Source organism: Vulpes lagopus, chromosome 5 (genome assembly GCF_018345385.1).
Source record: "Vulpes lagopus strain Blue_001 chromosome 5, ASM1834538v1, whole genome shotgun sequence".
Taxonomy (NCBI): Eukaryota; Metazoa; Chordata; class Mammalia; order Carnivora; family Canidae; genus Vulpes; species Vulpes lagopus.
The window spans coordinates 53,563,047-53,582,366 of NC_054828.1; the positions used below are offsets into that span (position 1 = coordinate 53,563,047).

The window sequence follows — 19,320 nt, forward strand, 5'->3', positions numbered from 1 at the left end:
GGGTGAACAACCCCCACTGAGCCCTGCACCAGGCAGGGGCAGAGCAGCTCCCCCAAGTGCTCACACTGAGAATCAGCACATCAGGCCCCTCCCCCAGAAGACCAGCGACACGGACCAGTTCCAGGGGAAGTCAAGGGACTTAAAGTACACAGAATCGGAAGATACTCCCCCGTGTTTGTTTTTGTTTGTTTGTTTTTTGTTTTTTTTGTTTTGTTTTTGTTTTGTTTTGTGCTTTTTTTTCTTTCTTTCTTCTTGATTTCGGATTGCTTCCCCCACCCCACCCCACCCTTTTTTTCTCCTTTCTTTCTTTTTCTTTCTCTTTTTCTTCTCTTTTTCCCCCTTTTTTTCTTCTTTCTCTTTTTTCTTTTTCTCTTTTCTTTCCTTCTCTCTCTTTTTCTCCTTTTCCCAATACAACTCGTTTTTGGCTACTCTGCACTGAGCAAAATGACTAGAAGGAAAACCTCACCTCAAAAAAAAGAATCAGAAACAGCCCACTCTCCCACAGAGTTACAAAATATGGATTACAATTCAATGTCAGAAAGCCAATTCAGAAGCACTATTTTACAGCTACTGGTGGCTCTAGAAAAAACCATAAAGGACTCAAGAGACTTCATGACTGCAGAATTTAGATCCAATCAGGCAGAAATTAAAAATCAATTAAATGAGATGCAATCCAAGCTAGAAGTCCTAACGACGAGGCTTGACGAGGTGGAAGAACGAGTGAGTGACATAGAAGACAAGTTGATGGCAAAGAGGGAAACTGAGGAAAAAAGAGACAGGCAATTAAAAGACCATGGGGATAGATTAAGGGAAATAAATGATAGCCTGAGGAAGAAAAACCTACGTTTAATTGGGGTTCCTGAGGGCGCCGAAAGCGACAGAGGGCCAGAATATGTATTTGAACAAATCCTAGCTGAAAACTTTCCTAATCTGAGAAGGGAAACAGGCATTCAGATCCAGGAAATAGAGAGATCCCCCCCTAAAATCAACAAAAACCGTTCAACACCTCAACATTTAATAGTGAAGCTTGCAAATTCCAAAGATAAGGAGAAGATCCTTAAAGCAGCAAGAGAAAAAAAGTCCCTGACTTTTATGGGGAGGAATATTAGGGTAACAGCAGACCTCTCCACAGAGACCTGGCAGGCCAGAAAGGGCTGGCAGGATATATTCAGGGTCCTAAATGAAAAGAACATGCAACCAAGAATACTTTACCCATCAAGGCTTTCATTCAAAATGGAAGGAGAGATAAAGAGCTTCCAAGACAGGCAGGAACTGAAAGAATATGTAACCTCCAAACCAGCTCTGCAAGAAATTTTAAGGGGGACTCTTAAAATTCCCCTTTAAGAAGAAGTTCAGTGGAACAATCCACAAAAACAAGGACTGAATAGATATGATGACACTAAACTCATATCTATCAATAGTAACTCTGAATGTGAATGGGCTTAATGACCCCATCAAAAGGCGCAGGGTTTCAGACTGGATAAAAAAGCAGGACCCATCTATTTGCTGTCTACAAGAGACTCATTTTAGACAGAAGGACACCTACAACCTGAAAATAAAAGGTTGGAGAACCATTTACCATTCAAATGGTCCTCAAAAGAAAGCAGGGGTTGCCATCCTTATATCAGATAAATTAAAATTTACCCCGAAGACATAGTGAGAGATGAAGAGGGACACTATCTCATACTCAAAGGGTCTATCCAACAAGAGGACTTAACAATCCTCAATATATATGCCCCGAATGTGGGAGCTGCCAAATATTTAAACCAATTAATAACCAAACTCAAGAAATACCTTGATAATAATACACTTATACTTGGTGACTTCAATCTAGCTCTTTCTACCCTGGATAGGTCTTCTAAGCACAACATCTCCAAAGAAACGAGAGCTTTAAATGATACACTGGACCAGATGGATTTCACAGATATCTACAGAACTTTACATCCAAACTCAACTGAATACACATTCTTCTCAAGTGCACATGGAACTTTCTCCAGAATAGACCACATACTGGGTCACAAATCGGGTCTGAACCGATACCAAAAGATCGGGATAGTCCCCTGTGTATTCTCAGACCATAATGCCTTGAAATTAGAACTTAATCACAACAAGAAGTATCGAAGGACCACAAACACGTGGAGGTTAAGGACCATCCTGCTAAAAGATGAAAAGGTCAACCAGGAAATTAAGGAAGAATTAAAAAGATTCATGGAAACTAATGAGAATGAAGATACAACCGTTCAAAATCTTTGGGATGCAGCAAAAGCAGTCCTGAGGGGGAAATACATCGCAATACAAGCATCCATTCAAAAACTGGAAAGATCTCAAATTCAAAAGCTCACCTTACACCTAAAGGAACTAGAGAAAAAGCAAAAAATAGACCCCACCCCCAGCAGAAGAAGAGAGTTAATTAAAATTCGAGCAGAACTCAATGATATCGAGACCAAAAGAACTGTGGAACAGATCAACAGAACCAGGAGTTGGTTCTTTGAAAGAATTAATAAGATAGATAAACCATTAGCCAACCTTATTAAAAAGAAGAGAGAGAAGACTCAAATTAATAAAATCATGAATGAGAAAGGGGATATCACTACCAACACCAAGGAAATACAAACGATTTTAAAAACATATTATGAACAGCTGTACGCCAATAAATTAGGAAATCTAGAAGAAATGGACGCATTCCTGGAAAGCCACAAACTACCAAAACTGGAGCAGGAAGAAATAGAAAACCTGAACAGGCCAATAACCAGGGAGGAAATTGAAGCAGTCATCAAAAACCTCCCAAGACACAAGAGTCCAGGGCCAGATGGCTTCCCAGGGGAATTCTATCAAACGTTTAAAGAAGAAATCATACCTATTCTACTAAAGCTGTTTGGAAAGATAGAAAGAGATGGAGTACTTCCAAATTCGTTCTATGAGGCCAGCATCACCTTAATTCCGAAACCAGACAAAGACCCCACCAAAAAGGAGAATTACAGACCAATATCCCTGATGAACATGGATGCAAAAATTCTCAACAAGATACTAGCCAATAGGATCCAACAACACATTAAGAAAATTATTCACCATGACCAAGTAGGATTTATCCCTGGGACACAAGGCTGGTTCAACACTCGTAAAACCATCAATGTGATTCATCATATCAACAAGAGAAAAACCAAGAACCATATGATACTCTCATTAGATGCAGAGAAAGCATTTGACAAAATACAGCATCCATTCCTGATCAAAACCCTTCAGAGTGTTGGGATAGAGGGAACTTTCCTCGACATCTTAAAAGCCATTTACGAAAAGCCCACAGCAAATATCATTCTCAATGGGGAAGCACTGGGAGCCTTTCCCCTAAGATCAGGAACAAGACAGGGATGTCCACTCTCACCACTGCTGTTCAACATAGTTCTGGAAGTCCTCGCCTCAGCAATCAGACAACAAAAAGACATTAAAGGCATTCAAATTGGCAAAGAAGAAGTCAAACTCTCCCTCTTCGCCGATGACATGATACTCTACATAGAAAACCCAAAAGCCTCCACCCCAAGATTGCTAGAACTCATACAGCAATTTGGTAGCGTGGCAGGATACAAAATCAATGCCCAGAAATCAATGGCCTTTCTATACACTAACAATGAGACTGAAGAAAGAGAAATTAAGGAGTCAATCCCATTTACAATTGCACCCAAAAGCATAAGATACCTAGGAATAAACCTAACCAAAGAGGTAAAAGATCTATACCCTAAAAACTATAGAACACTTCTGAAAGAAATTGAGGAAGACACAAAGAGATGGAAAAATATTCCATGCTCATGGATTGGCAGAATTAATATTGTAAAAATGTCAATGTTACCCAGGGCAATTTATACGTTTAATGCAATCCCTATCAAAATACCATGGACTTTCTTCAGAGAGTTAGAACAAATTATTTTAAGATTTGTGTGGAATCAGAAAAGACCCCGAATAGCCAGGGGAATTTTAAAAAAGAAAACCATAGCTGGGGGCATCACAATGCCAGATTTCAGGTTGTACTACAAAGCTGTGGTCATCAAGACAGTGTGGTACTGGCACAAAAACAGACACATAGATCAATGGAACAGAATAGAGAACCCAGAAGTGGACCCTGAAATGTACGGTCATCTAATATTCGATAAAGGAGGAAAGACTATCCATTGGAAGAAAGACAGTCTCTTTAATAAATGGTGTTGGGAAAATTGGACATCCACATGCAGAAGAATGAAACTGGACCACTCTCTTTCACCATACACAAAGATAAACTCAAAATGGATGAGAGATCTAAATGTGAGACAAGATTCCATCAAAATCCTAGAGGAGAACACAGGCAACACCCTTTTTGAACTCAGCCACAGTAACTTCTTGCAAGATACATCCACAAAGGCAAAAGAAACAAAAGCAAAAATGAACTATTGGGACTTCATCAAGATAAGAAGCTTTTGCACAGCAAAGGATACAGTCAACAAAACTAAAAGACAACCTACAGAATGGGAGAAGATATTTGCAAATGACATATCAGATAAAGGGCTAGTTTCCAAAATCTATAAAGAACTTCTTAAACTCAACACCAAAGAAACAAACAATCCAATCATGAAATGGGCAAAAGACATGAAGAGAAATCTCACAGAGGAAGACATGGACATGGCCAACAAGCACATGAGAAAATGCTCTGCATCACTTGCCATCAGGGAAATACAAATCAAAACCACAATGAGATACCACCTCACACCAGTGAGAATGGGGAAAATTAAGAAGGCAGGAAACAACAAATGTTGGAGAGGATGCGGAGAAAAGGGAACCCTCTTACACTGTTGGTGGGAATGTGAACTGGTGCAGCCACTCTGGAAAACTGTGTGGAGGTTCCTCAAAGAGTTAAAAATAGACCTGCCCTACGACCCAGCAATTGCACTGTTGGGGATTTACCCCAAAGATTCAGATGCAATGAAACGTCGGGACACCTGCACCCCGATGTTTCTATCAGCAATGGCCACAATAGCCAAACTGTGGAAGGAGCCTCGGTGTCCATCGAAAGATGAATGGATAAAGAAGATGTGGTTTATGTATACAATGGAATATTACTCAGCAATTAGAAACGACAAATACCCACCATTTGCTTCAACGTGGATGGAACTGGAGGGTATTATGCTGAGTGAAATAAGTCAATCGGAGAAGGACAAACAGTGTATGTTCTCATTCATTTGGGGAATATGAATGATAGTGAAAGGGAATATAAAGGAAGGGAAAAGAAATGTTGGGAAATATCAGGAAGGGAGACAGAACATAAAGACTCCTAACTCGGGGAAACGAACTAGGGGTGGTGGAAGGGGAGGAGGATGGGTGTTGGAGGGGAATGGGTGACGGGCACTGAGGTGGACACTTGACGGGATGAGCACTGGGTGTTTTTCTGTATGTTGGTAAATTGAACACCAATAAAAGTTAATTAAAAAAAAAAAGGGAATGCTAGGTTTTTATACTTTATATAACACTTATTTGTTTATATACTTACATATATATTGTTTTTTCTAGTTTATATTTGTCTTTCCTCCTGTGTGTAGGGGGGAGGGGAATGCATAGATGAATTTTTATAGGGAAGAAGCAGGAGTCATTACCATATACCCATTGCAAATATATTTGTATTTTACTCTGAAAGTGACTCCAACCTGCAAAGTCAGATACATCTATTCTGAGGGGGGCTAACTTTGAAAAGACACTTGATTTCGTGGTTAAGACCTGGATTAGATTTCAGATCTTAGTTCTACTTGAGCATCCGACACCGGCTGTGTAAAGCAGGAAGGCTACAGGCACAGTACAGGGGAGCGGAGCCTCTGAAATAGCTCAACCCCGACCTTTCCTTTCACCGAAGAGTTGGCCACCGGGACATTGTGAGACGGACACTCCTGGTTCCTGGGCTTTGTCCCCTTCCCCGTGTTAGTGTTTTCTCCCTACACATGCATGTACCTGGGTACCTGCCTCTGGGTACCGCTCTGGAAGGCGGCGAGGCAGTCTCGTCTTTTCCAACAATTGCAAGGGTCCCGCCAGTGGACCTCACAGCCTAATTGTTTCCTCTTAGGATCTGAGCTCTCGGTGGAGGCGCGTGTAGGATGCTAAGGGGCGCCGGGTGGCTCAGCCGGTTGGGCATCTGGTCGACCTAGGCATCTGGCCAGGGCCCAGCCCGCTCCCTGCTGGGGGAGCCCGTTCTACCCTCACCTCCTGCCCGTCCCACCGCTCGGGCGCACGCGCGCTCCTCTCTCTGTAAAAGGAATACATAAAATCTTAAAAAAAAAAAAAATCTACGCTCAACGGAAAGCACTCACCGCACTATTCTACGAGAGCCGCGCGGATCCGGGCCGGGCTTTGGCACTGTCTACCAGCAGGAGCCCCCGGCCGGGGGGGGGGGGGGGGGGGGGGGGGGGGGGGGGGGGTGTGGTGGAGTCCGCGTCCAGATCCCTGCCAGGAGTAGAGCTGCCCCAGGGCTGGGCCCGGAGGACGCCCCGCCCCGCCCCGCCGCGGGGACGCAGCGCAGCCCTCAGGTGAGGACCCCGCGGACAGGGCGGACGGGGGGGGGGGCGGGGCGGCGGGGCCTGGGGGCGGGGTCGGCGGGGGGCGGGCTCAGGGTGGCCGGCGGGGCGTGGGCGGGGTCGCCAGAGGGGACGGGGTCAGCGTGGCCCGGGGGGGTGGGGCGGAGCGTGGTCAGGGTGGCCAGAGGGGGCGGGGTCAGCGACGGAGGCGTGGCTGGGGCGTGGCCAGAGGAGGGCGGTTCGGGTAGGGGCGTGGTGTGGCCGGGGGCGTGGCCGGGGGCGTGGTCAGGGCGGGCCGGGCCGGGCCAAGGCGGGCTTGGGGTGTCGGCCCGCGCGCCTGCGGCGGGAGGAAGCCTGGAGGGGCCGGAGCTTTGGGAGGAGGATCTTGCGTCCCCTGGGACGGGCACGGCCGGGGAGGCGCTGCGAGTGCCTTGTTGCTAGGGCCCTGTTGCTAGGCCCTGTTGCTAGGGTCCTGTTGCTAGGGCCCTGTTGCTAGGCTCTGTTGCTAGGCCCTGTTGCTAGGCACTGTTGCTAGGCTCTGTTGCTTGGTCCTGTTGCTAGGGTCCTGTTGCTAGTGTCCTGTTGCTAGGGCTCTGTTGCTACGTCCTGTTGCTAGGCTCTGTTGCTAGGCCCTGTTTCTGGGCCCTGTTGCTAGGGCCCTTTTGTTAGGCCCTGTTGCTAGGCCCTGTTGCTAGGCAGCCTGCCGCCGCGGGCCTGGGCCTGCTGGAGCCAGGGCCAGGCCCTTCCCGCCGTGCGTGGAGTGGAGTCGGGGCTCGGGGGCGCCCGCGGCTCCCTTCCCGTCCGTCCCGCCGGGGAGCTGCCTCCAGCGGCTTGCTGGGTGCGGTGCGGCGTCCCCCCAGCGCGAAGCTCCGGAGAAAGGCAGGGTGCTGGTCCTGGACCTTCGCAGGTCCGTCCACGGAAAGCAGCAGCTTCGGGAGGATGATGGACACACGGTCACTATGAAGTAGGAGTGACGCCCGGTTCGTTCAAATACTTGGGTCTGCGGACGCGGGGGCCCCAGCGGTGGAGCACCTGCCGGCGGCCCAGGGCGTGACCCCGGGGTCCTGGACCGCGTCCCCATCGGGTCCCCGCGGGAGCCTGCTTCCCCCTGTGCCCGCGGCTCTGCCTCTTTCTCTGTGTCTCATGAGTAAATAAATAAAATCTTAAAACAAAACAAATACCTGGGTCTGTTACCACCTGGGCCCCAAGATAAATTTGATCCTCACCTGCATGGAGGTTAAATAATCTTTTTCCTCTTTGCTTGATTATGGAATGGAATTGATCAATTTATTCTTCTCTCTCGCTTATGTTCTGATTTAGTGTAAGCAAATCATAGCCACTGATATCCCTCACCAAGAGAGCAGTGGTGATAATTGAGATTGGAAATAATCATCTTTAAAAAATGAGGGAAGGGGGAGGTGAGTTCAGTTCTCTGGTAGCAGGGAAGGTAGTACCTAGGATCTGAGTGTGTTAGCCGGCGCTGTTCAGCTCAGGCGAGATGTAGTCTCCATCCAGTTTGAGTGCAGACAGCCATTCCCAAGCGTTTCTCTGCGGCCACCACCCCTCATCCCCAGCTGCACCTCCTGTGCTATAGGACAGGGACAGACTTCCATATGCTTTCCAAAGGTCCCTTCCCATGCTATTCATTGGAAATTCTGATTCTTTTGCCACCAAGTTTAGGTTTCTGGTGCCCTTGAGTCTCTGCAGCTCCTTCTCTTTCTTCTGACCCGTGCAAGCAAGGGTGTAGGATTACAAAGAGGTCTGAAAGTGGTATAAATCCATGCTCAGTAATAACTAGCAAATAACTTGGCAGAGCAAATGGCCCTGGTTTTGCTTCTCAGATTCCTCAGTTTGAAAATCAGAAGGTTGAGCTGTTTAATCTCTGCAGGCCCGTCCAGATTTTAAGATTCTTTGACATAAGGGTACACACGTCGTCAGTAGCCTGACCGTTCTGATTCTGTAGATCCTGGAGTGTTCCACGGGCGATGGTTGCCCTGTGAAGACTCTGGTTCTATCCGAGTAAGCCCACTTGCACGCTGCATAGTTCTGAAATAGCTCATATCTGAATTGACTGAATTCACTTATTTAACAAATGTTTATTAAGTTCTAACTGTTTTCTAGGCTCTCTGCTAGGAGCTGAGATACAAGGTGAGCAAAGCCACACTCATTGCCTTTAGGAGGCTTGCAGTAGTGTGAGGAATAGTAGCCACCCCTTATGCTTCGAATGCCTGCGCTGTTGTTTGAAGACAGAATTTATATGCGGCATTGGGATCCTGTCATATTTAGGTTCAGAGAAAGGAAACAAAGAATATGTTCATGAAGTTTACAGGAACTTGACTGTGCATTACTTTCTTTATGGACTAAAAGCCATTTCTGAAGTATCTGCTATATTAAGGAAAAGAGATACCAGCCCTCATGGCCTTGCCATTTGTTAGGGGCACGAAAAGAGTAATTACAAGTGGAGAGGTACGATTGTCAAGCTTGCAGAAGTACAGGGACTAGGAGGTCCTGGAAAGGGGATTTACGTTTTGTTGAATTTTGTTGTTTGCAAATGAATGATGGGGATTTACAGTGACTTAACATGGTTTGAAATGTGTACGATGGTTTCTAAGGTATAAAGAACCGTGTGGCTGGTGTGTGAAGAAAATCACTTGCTGATTCCTCAGTTTGTTGGCGGCCATCCGACATGGCAAATACAGCAGCTTTTATGATGTGATTAAAAGCGAGTAATAGGGCAGCCGGGTGGTTCAGTGGTTTAGGGCCGCCTTCGGCCCAGGGCGTGATCCTGGGGACCCAGGATCGAGTCCCCATTGGGCTCCCTGCGTGAAGCCGGCTTCTCCCTCTGCCTGTGTCTCTGCCTCTCTCTCTCTCTCTCTGTGTGTGTCTCTCATGAATAAATAAATGAAATCTTAAAAAAAGGAAGTAACAACTTTAAAAGTTGCTTCTTTGTGAAGGATAACTCAGAAAAAAGTCAAATTATTTTTGAATCTGATGATTTGTGATGTTTTCAGGATATGTCTACTTTTGGTTGCTAAGGCTTCCTGACATTACTCTTAGAATAGAAATCTAAGCTTGGGGCATGGAGTTTTAGGGGAGGGGGCTATGGAAATGGGGTAAGGGGAGCCATACAGATAAATTACCAAAGAGCTGGCATATCTTTCAGATATGCCATGCTCTTTCCTTAAAAAGTAAAAAAAAAAAAAAAAAATCACTACTAAAATAAATCCAAGTCTAATAACAGAAATATGAATCATTAAACAACATATCCTCAGTAATATAAAGTTAAAGTGTAAAATAAAATATTCAAAATTTGCATGACTGAGATATTCATCTGATTTCTGTTTTGTACACTTTTGCAAGTTGATCATTCTCAGCATTCTCTTACATGCACTTTTACCTGTCGCCTCATAATTGCCGGTTGGACTACCCACTGTATTTTATTCTTTGTATCAAAGAATACTGTTAGCATAACACATTTTTTTATTAGCTTACTCTAGCAAAATCAAAACTCATAAAGGTTTAGGAAAAAGAGTAAAGAAAATATAAATGTACAACACTTTGTGGTAGAGAAGTACAAGCATTCATTTCCTATTGCTGCTGTAAAAAATTACCACGAACTTAGTGGTCTGTAACAACTTAAATTCATTATTTTACATTTTGAGGTCAGAAGCACCAGATGAGTCCTACAGGGCTAACCTCAAGCTGTCAGCAGGACTGGTTCCTCTGGAGGCTCCAGGGGAAAATTCATTCCTTGCCTCCTCTAACTTGCAGAGACTGCTCATTCTCCACCCCCCCCCCACCCCCGTTTTCAAAGCCCACTGTATAGTATCCTAACTCCCTCTGACCCGTGCCTTCGGTCTTAACATCTCTTTCTTACCCTGATCATGTTGCCTCCCTTTTATCAGGACCCTGGTGATGACATGGGGCCCTCCAGATAATCCAATATAGTTTGCACACCTCAAATCCTTTACCGAGTCACATCTGAAAAGTCCTCTTGGTCATTACACGACCAAGGTAAGCCTATCCCCAGGGTCCAGTTATTAGGACATAGACATCTTTGGAAGAACATGGTTCAGATTAGTGTTTGCCCTGTAGGTATTGCCCCACATAATGTAATTGGCCCACAAAAAGTTGATTTTGGTTGAAAGGAGCAAGAATAATTAACCATATGATTTCTTTCCATGAAGTAGTGTTACGTAGTTTGTATGACTTGTTTAAAATTAGAGTGAAAGTTACCATTTTTATGATTTTTACCCTTTTCAAAATATACTGCAGGATAAATACGTGAACTTACATGGATTTAGAGGTTAAAGGGATTGCTGCTTCTCCTACCAGTCAAGCTCAGCCATTCTCTGGAAGAAAGAAGCTGCTGCAAGTATGTGTGCTATTTCATTTTCTTCTTGTAGGATGATTCATTAAATAATTTTCTGACTCCTTTCTTCATGTTTTTATGACAACTTATATGCACAAGTATTTAGGATCTATATTTCCTAGATTTGAAGAGTTAAGTGGCCAGAATTGAAGATAATCATTATTTGAAAGTTTGAAAGTGGGTCATTGCTTGAATTAGTTTCATTTTTATTTTATTATTATTATTATTATTATTATTATTATTATTTTGTTTTTTACAGACTTTATTTATTCATGAGAGACACAGAGAGAGAGGCAGAGACACAGGCAGAGGGAGAAGCAGGCTCCATGCAGGGAACCCGATGCAGGACTCAATCCCAGGACCCCGGGGTCACGCCTTGGGCCGAAGGCAGACGCTCAACTGCTGAGCCACCCGGGCGTCCCATAAGTTTCATTTTTAAAAATCAAGTTTATTATTATTGCTTTCATATTCTTATTTAAAAAATTTTCTGTGTATATCTGCAGAAAATGTAAGAAAGAGGGATAGTAGAAAAAATAAGAGACTATCAGTGTACATTTTGTGTTAGCTACGTAAGAAATGAATCTGAAAAAAAAATGAATCTGAGCTTTTATTGTTAGGCCTTTCATTCTTCATAACCTTCATAATATCACCATTGTGCGTACGTATCATTGATTAAGCACAAGTTTACAGCTGCTTTGTCCTTGTTTCCACCATAGAATTGAGTGTATATACATTTTAGTTTAGAGAAACATAAAAGTGATGTATATTTCCTGCTGTTATTATTCTAAACATTGAATGCCTACCGCTTGGCAGAGACCGCGATAAATGTTTCATCAACTTATGTCACTTATTTCTTAAAACAAACCTTTGAGGTAGGTATTATTATTATTAACCTGCTTTTAGAAATGGAAGAACTGAGGCTCCTGGAGATGAAGTTACTTGCCCAGATTTTGAACTCCAGTTCTAACCTCACCATCTGTGCTCATTACCCTGTGTTCTGCTGTCTCCCTTCTAGGAATGAGTCAGTGCTTTGGGGTTCCTATGGTTCATAATATTATGAGTTAAATCTGAATTATTTGATAATTTGAATAAAGCAGCCCTTCTTGTCAAATGCCAAGTACAAAATATCAAGTATTTCAGCCTTACCCACTGATTGTTTGATTATCATATTGTGGAGGCTTCAGCTTTTTTCCTAGTTGTTAAGACAGCGCATGATTTAAGTTCTTAAAAAAAGGCTTTCTGTTACTAAACTTTTTCTCCCCATATAATACCCTCCTTTGATCTTTTTATTAGGAAGGTCCAGCTAGAAAAAAAAAAAAAAAAAAGAGGAAGGTCCAGCTAGTGGTGGGTGAGGGAACAAGTTTATATTATCTTAGAACCCTTGTTCCTGGGTGCCTAGGTGGCTCAGTGGATAAGTATCTGCCTCTGGCTCAGGTCATGATCTCAGTCCTGGCAGTGAGCCCCACACTGGGCTCCCTGCTCAGCGGGAAGTCTGCTTCTCCTTCTCCCTCTGTGATTGCTCTAACTTTCACTGTCTTGCAAATAAATAAATAAAATCTATCAAAAAAAAAAAAAGAACTCTTGTTCCTGAAGGAAAATGCGATCCTAGATATCCAGGTTATTGTCTCTTCAAGATTATCAGCCTAGTTTAAATGTTGTAGTTACCACTACCGTTTTGGGGGTATCTAAAAGCTAGAATTAAAAATGAGAAATGACACATAATCTTTTTTTAAAAAATGGTCCTTGATGTTTCAAATCATTATAAGCACCAACAACTGATAAATATGTGTAGCAGATAAGAATATAAAAACTTGTTCAGCCCCACTGATAATCAAGAGAATGAAAATGAACAGTGTGATACACTTTTATGCCTCTGTTAAATTAGCAGAAAAATGTAATATTGAAATACTCTGATGTAGAGTTAGTGCGTTATAAACTGGTACCACAGGGGAAGTGGGTGGGGAGTTGGCTGAAACAGGTGATGGGGATTAAGGAGCCCAGGGGGAGGTATGGAATTGTTCCACCTCTTTGCAAAACTTTTAGGAGTTGAGTTTCTGGAATGCAGGGGCATTTGACTGTAATGTTAATATTATGTTCTTTAGAAAATGCCTAGTCTAAATTAAAATACTGTAGAATCGGGGATCCCTGGGTGGCGCAGCGGTTTGGCGCCTGCCTTTGGCCCAGGGCGCGATCCTGGAGACCCGGGATCGAATCCCACATCAGGCTTCCGGTGCATGGAGCCTGCTTCTCCCTCCGCCTGTGTCTCTGCCTCTCTCTTTCTCTCTGTATGACTATCATAAAAAAAAAAAAAAAAAAAAAATACTGTAGAATCAAACTCGAAAACAAATAAAAAATAAACGAAAGTGGTACTGCATTTTTGGAAACAAGATTTAGCTATAAAATTTTTCAAATGATTTCATGCAAATAATACCATTCCTGGAATCTGTTCTAAGGAAATATTCTAAAGCATAGAACAAAGCTACTTGAAAAGAAAGGTATTTTTTGAAGTATGTTTTTTTGAAATAATGAAAAAATATGTAGCAATCGAAAAATACATAAATTATGGCTCGACCTTTAGATGGGCTATTATATAGACATAAACATGATTTTAAGGGGTGACATAGAAGTAGCTTAAAATAAAAGGTGAGAAGGACAATTGACTTTATGTTACCAGTCAACAGTAGGCCAGTAGGAGTTAAATTTTTGCCGAGTCAAAAGTTACACGTGGATTTTTGACCATATGGGGGGAGGTAGTTGGTACCCTTAGCTCCAGCATTGCTCAAGGGCCAACTTAGTATAAATAGATTATGTATATGTATTATGTTATCATATGTATTATATTTATTATTATATATATTCCAATTAATTGATCATTTTGATTTTACATTTCTACATTTTAACTTTTTATTAGGATTGTATTGAAAACAATGCCATATTAAAGCTTATACTGAATTGAATTTGTTTTCTCTCTCATGGTCAATTAGAGTGATGAAGCTCAGTCTTGAATGTAATTTCTATACTTGCTATCGGTATCACAAAAATGACCAGTTAAATAACGTTTTAGAAGTTAGCCAGAAGAGTTGATGGATGCGTTGTTTCCTCCCTTCATTACCTTGAATTTTCTCTATGATTCATATGTTTCTTATTCCATGGTGGCTCACTGTATTTTCATCTCTTTTGGACAGTTTTTTGGAAATAAGCTTGAACATCTACAAATGTATGTAAAAGTATATACTTATCACTTCTTTGCACAAATCCTGCAGTTTTCCCCTTTCCTTTAGGACGAGGTCTTCGACTTGTGTTGTTTTGCGACGGCTCTGGCCCCACTACCCTGTCCCCCCTGGAGTGCAGCCCCTTCTAGGGCTGGTACAGGATGAGTGTTGTTTCTCCTGGCTAAAGCAGTTTTCTCCCTTCTATCTTTATCTGGCTACTACTCATCCTTCAGAGTTCCGTTTAAATGTCACTGTTCTTTTTGTTTTCGAAAAAGCTTCCTCAATTTCCAAGACTTGAGTAAAATGCTCTATGTAGCTGCTCTGTCATAGCCCGTGTTATTTCACATTATGGTTTGTTGAGTGAATGTCATCCCCAGCAGACAGAGCACCATGAGGGTAAGGATTATTTTTGTTGCTTATCATCCTATCTCTGTGTCTCAAGCACGGTAGGAAGAGGCTTAGGCTTAATAAGTATTTCTTCTATGAAGTTTACTGAGAAAACTATAATCAGCTTTATTGCATTGACTTATTGCTTATCTTTTAAAGTATACAGAAGGGGCATATACACACTGATTTTTTTTCTTTTTTTAATTAAAGCAAGGACAGACTTCCAAATCATGGGCAATCCAGAATCCTCGCCTACCAGTGTAAGTCACATTTCTTCACACTTGAGATATTTAATGGGCAAATATTTATAATATATTAACAAGTAAAAAAAAAGAGAACGGAATTTTATATGTAGCTATGATTGTGAACCACAGAAAAATTGGTATCCATGTGAATGGCCTGAAAATTGCTATGCCAAAATTAAGTAGGATACTGAGGGAAATACTTCTCTTGTTTTTTTTTTTTTTTAAGACTTTATTTATTTGACAGAGAAAGAGAGTGAGAGCACAAGTAGGCAGAGTGGCAGGCAGAGGGAGAGGGAGAAGCAGGCAGGCTCTGTGCAGAGAGTGATGCAGGACTCGATCCCAGGACCCCAGGATCAGGACTTGAGCTGAAGGTAGAAGCTTAACTGACTGAGCCACAGGTGCCCTTATACTTCTCCTGTTTTTACATTTTCTTTAATATTCTTACATTTTCCTGAAAAAGTTTAACTATTGTTTTATTTAGAAAATTCGGATAAATGAATTTATTAAAGAAATTATACAATTTTGAATTTTATAACTGGGATAGTCAAAATGAATTTAATAGGAAGTATCTGTGGCTTTAATCTTATCATGAGGAATATGACAATTTTATCAATCTTATTTAAATTATCTTATTTTTGGATTAGACTATATTAACTTATGTTTTATCTTACATCTTTCCAAAATTTGGAAATATAGGATTTTTATATTCTTTCAAGTATTTTAGATACAGTTTATTAGAAAATAGAATTTAAAAGCCTAATAATTTTTAGTCTAAACCATATGAAGTTGACATTTTTATAGATGAAAAATGGGCAAGTATCAGCAATTTCATGTGGCTCTACATAACAGATAACTGTATGCTCATCTAGATAAAGAATCGAGGGGATCCCCAGGTGGCTCAGCGATTGAGCATCTGCCTTCAGCTCAGGGTGTGACCCTTGGGGTCCCGGGATCTAGTCCCACGTTGGGCTCCCTGCATGGAGCCTGCTTCTCCCTCTGCCTGTGTCTTGGCCTCTTTCTCTGTCTCTCATGAATAAATAAATAAAATCTTTAAAACAAAACAAAACAAAACAAAAAAACCAGCTCAAAAACTACTGAACATTTAACAAAAGCCTTTCACCGCTGGTAGGTATAGGCACCATTGACTTTAGCATACCTTTTTTTAAAAATAAGATGTAGCATATATAATTTGCAACTGTTAAAGCCTCATTTAAAAAACTTACGGGATGTATAAATTATTTCTTTCAGGGTTCCACCACTTGATTTGCAAAGCCTCATTGACTCTGATGAGGAGGTAATTTTTACTTGGTATTTGCTATAATAAACATTTGAACACAATATCATATATACTGTATAATAGTATTTTTATTTTAGGATGATTTTTCACACATCCCACTTAGTGCTGTGCATATTCATTTTAACCCACCAAATTCATCTTCTGCTCTTAGTTGCATCACACCATTTCAAATATCACATACTCAGCTTAATGAAAATGAACCAGTTAGTATTTATTTCTTATTATCAACTTTCAGAATTAGATTATGCTATATTTAGTCCAGAAATTTCATTATATTCTGTCTTATGTTTTGTCCAGGTTAGTAGTTTCTATATTAACATCCCAAATGATCATGTCGGTGAAATAGTTTTACTTTGTTTTCCGTTTTTCACATAGGAATAGTATTTTAAACATGTCTTATAAAATTGGAAAAGTACTGGTGTACCCTAAGAGGGAATCCAGGAATTTAAAAAATACGGTAGAGTGTTAGGTCAGATCCTGCTAGTTTCACAATGTGGTTTATCTCTTAGAAATTAACTCCTACTTTGGGCTACTCGGATGCTCATACTTATTACTATACTTATTTCAAGCTATTTCCTTGGGACTTATTTATACTTCAAACAGTATTTAGTGTCTTATTTTGTGTTAGGAACAAAAGTTCTGACTAGCACTCTGAGGAGGGCTTGCTTTTCTGTCTTTGTTATTGTTTCTTCTGTCACTGGTTCTATTCTTTTTTTTAAGAGACAGTGTGGGGGCCTCTGGGGGCTCAGTGGTTGAGCATCTGCCTTGGGCCAGTCCTGGGATCGAGTCCCCGTCGGGTCCCTGCAGGGAGCCTGCTCCTCCCTCTGCCTGTGTCTCTGCCTCTCTCTGTGTCTCATGAATAAGTAAATAACATCTTAAAAACAAAAACAACCCGAGGGACTTAGCAGACTGAGCCCGGTGCCCTTGGCTGGTGCTGTTCGTATTCTCCTCCGTCTCTGGACGGCTGCACACTGGTGCCCTGTTGTGTGTCAGCTCCAGTTTTCACCCTGAAACTTCTGTTTTCTCCTTCTTTAGGTTAGACGTGGATGTTACCAACACTTTCCTAGGGCCTTGCAGGCTTTATCCTCCTTTTAGGCTGGCTGTCCCTCTTGGGCCAACGTATACGCCATTGTGTTTGCTTAGCGCTCCTTCCAGATTTCTCTGTTCACTGGCTGTTGCCTCTCAGCCCTGTTCATTCGGCAGAGGCCTGGGTCACAGCAGAGGCAGGCAGCCGCCTTAGTGACCTCTGATTGCTGTAACAACTCAGAAAGTAGTGCTTGTCAGTAGAGTTTTGCTGGGGCAGGAATAAAAGGCCGATCTAAAGCACCTGAGAAGAAAGAAAAGTTAACTTTTGTCTTCTCAAATTTTTTTGGCACCAGCACTGTTCTTCTGCAGGGAGACCAGGTACAGGCTTCCTGGTGTTTCAGGTGTTTCAGATCCTAGCAGCTCCATCTGCTTGGCGGTTCAGCAATGTCACACCAGCTAAACGTTCCAGATGTCACCTCTGGTTGGCACACAGATCATAACGATCCGTTTCTTAGGCATAAATGTTAAGATCAATGGTAAACCTGTTAACATTAATTTGGAAAATTAATAATCATTTTTTTTCTGGTAGATGACATACTTTTAATTTTTTAATTTTTATATCCAGGAGCAAGACATAACACCTGAAAACTTGCCAGCACCAACAAGCAAATATAAACTAAAATATCAGCAATATGAAACCGAAATGAAAGAGGGGTATAAACAGTATAGCCAGAGAAATGCAGAAAAGACTAAATCAAAGATTATGCAACAGTCTCCAAGAAACAAGATAGATGACAAGGTAACATATGAGACTTTATGAAGTTCTGATGAAATTTTTTTTTTCTGATAAAAATTAAAAAAAAACTGCATGTATTATAGAAATCCTTTTGTTTGATATTTCTTACTGTTAGTCATAGTACATGTATAGCTAGCACTTAGTTCTGTGTGCTAGGGACTATTTTAAGTATTTGCATTAACTAGTTTACTCTTAATAGCTCTAAAAGTTTATTACTGTCATTTTCAAATGTGAAAACTCTAGTCATATGACCTAGTCATCTTTTCTGTGTTAAAAGATTTTCATTTGCCTTGGGATTGGAAACAAGACTGTATTATAAAGCTGGGTTTTTTTCCCCTTAAATATTTTATTTATTTATTCATGAGAGACACAGAGAGAGGCAGAGACCCAGGCAGAGGGAGGAGTAGGCTCCCTGCAAGGACCCATTGGGAGGCTTGGTCTCATGACCCCAAGATCATGACCCGGGCAGAAATCAAGAAGAGCTGGAGGCTTAACTAACTGAGTCACCAAGGCGCCCCTAAAATTTCTTTTAAAGTAAAACTGATTTCCTTGAACATATGTTCATTCAAATGAAGGCATTTGTTTATTTTCAGTTAAGGGAGGAACAAATACTGCTTGTGAAGCTTCCCATATGGTTGGTAAATACTTGTAAGATATGAACAGAGTTTTCTTTTGGGAAAAATTCTGTTTTGCTTTGATTTTTAAAATCTACATATAAATGCATATAATTATTATTTCATATGTTTTTGGTAGGTAGTCTTACAAAAAGTCTTGGTTTCTGTACATAATAATTTTGTACTTAATGGATTTAAGCAACTTTTTTGATGTTTTTTTAGGTGTATACTGTTATGAAAATCAACACTGCTATCTAAATGGGCTATTAGTAAATCCTATTACAATTACATTAATTAACACTGGAATAGTAATCTCTGGAAATAGAATTGCTTCCTGATATCAGAAACGTAAGCTCCTCAGTAAAGCAGGGAACAACATAACATGTAAATTGATTCTTTTTTATTGATTAAAAAGCTGAAGTTAAACATATTTAAGATCTAGGACAATAACTTATGGTCATAACCATGAACTAGTCAAACTGATATATCAGTCAACAGAAAATCAAACAGTAAAAGTTCCTCTCTGCTTGTTTAATGGCAAACTTCCTTTGTTGAGTTTTCCTTCCATTTAGTATAAAATGTTGATGAATCTCTTGGTGTCAAATCATTACCTAAAATGTAAACTTATATTTTAAATGGTGGAACATATTTAAATGAAGCCTGAAAGTCATTAAACTTCAATTTTGCAGAAAACACTAAGTCAGTGAATAAAACAGACAAATATTTTTGCCCTTACAGAGTGCATATCATAATGGAAGGATTTAGCAAGAAAAAAAATGAATGAATGAATGAATGAATGAATGAATGAATGACTCAATCAGTCACCCCATCTAGTCTGACACTAGGT

The 19,320-nt window shown here is 41.3% G+C and overlaps 1 protein-coding gene across 3 annotated transcripts in view; it reads left to right on the forward strand.

Moving 5' to 3' along the window:
• Positions 1 to 19,320, forward strand: part of CAPS2 (calcyphosine 2) — an 87,932-nt gene that overhangs the window by 35,767 nt on the left and 32,845 nt on the right. For 2 of the 3 annotated variants that reach the window (XM_041755323.1, XM_041755322.1), the window contains 4 exons: positions 10,800 to 10,899; positions 14,706 to 14,755; positions 15,989 to 16,034; positions 17,689 to 17,862. In XM_041755323.1, coding sequence (XP_041611257.1) covers positions 10,819 to 10,899; positions 14,706 to 14,755; positions 15,989 to 16,034; positions 17,689 to 17,862 — 351 coding nt within the window. In that variant the 5' untranslated portion in view covers positions 10,800 to 10,818. Of the gene's footprint in view, positions 1 to 10,799; positions 10,900 to 14,705; positions 14,756 to 15,988; positions 16,035 to 17,688; positions 17,863 to 19,320 lie in introns of those variants that run through there. The other variant, XM_041755324.1, reaches the window with a different exon arrangement.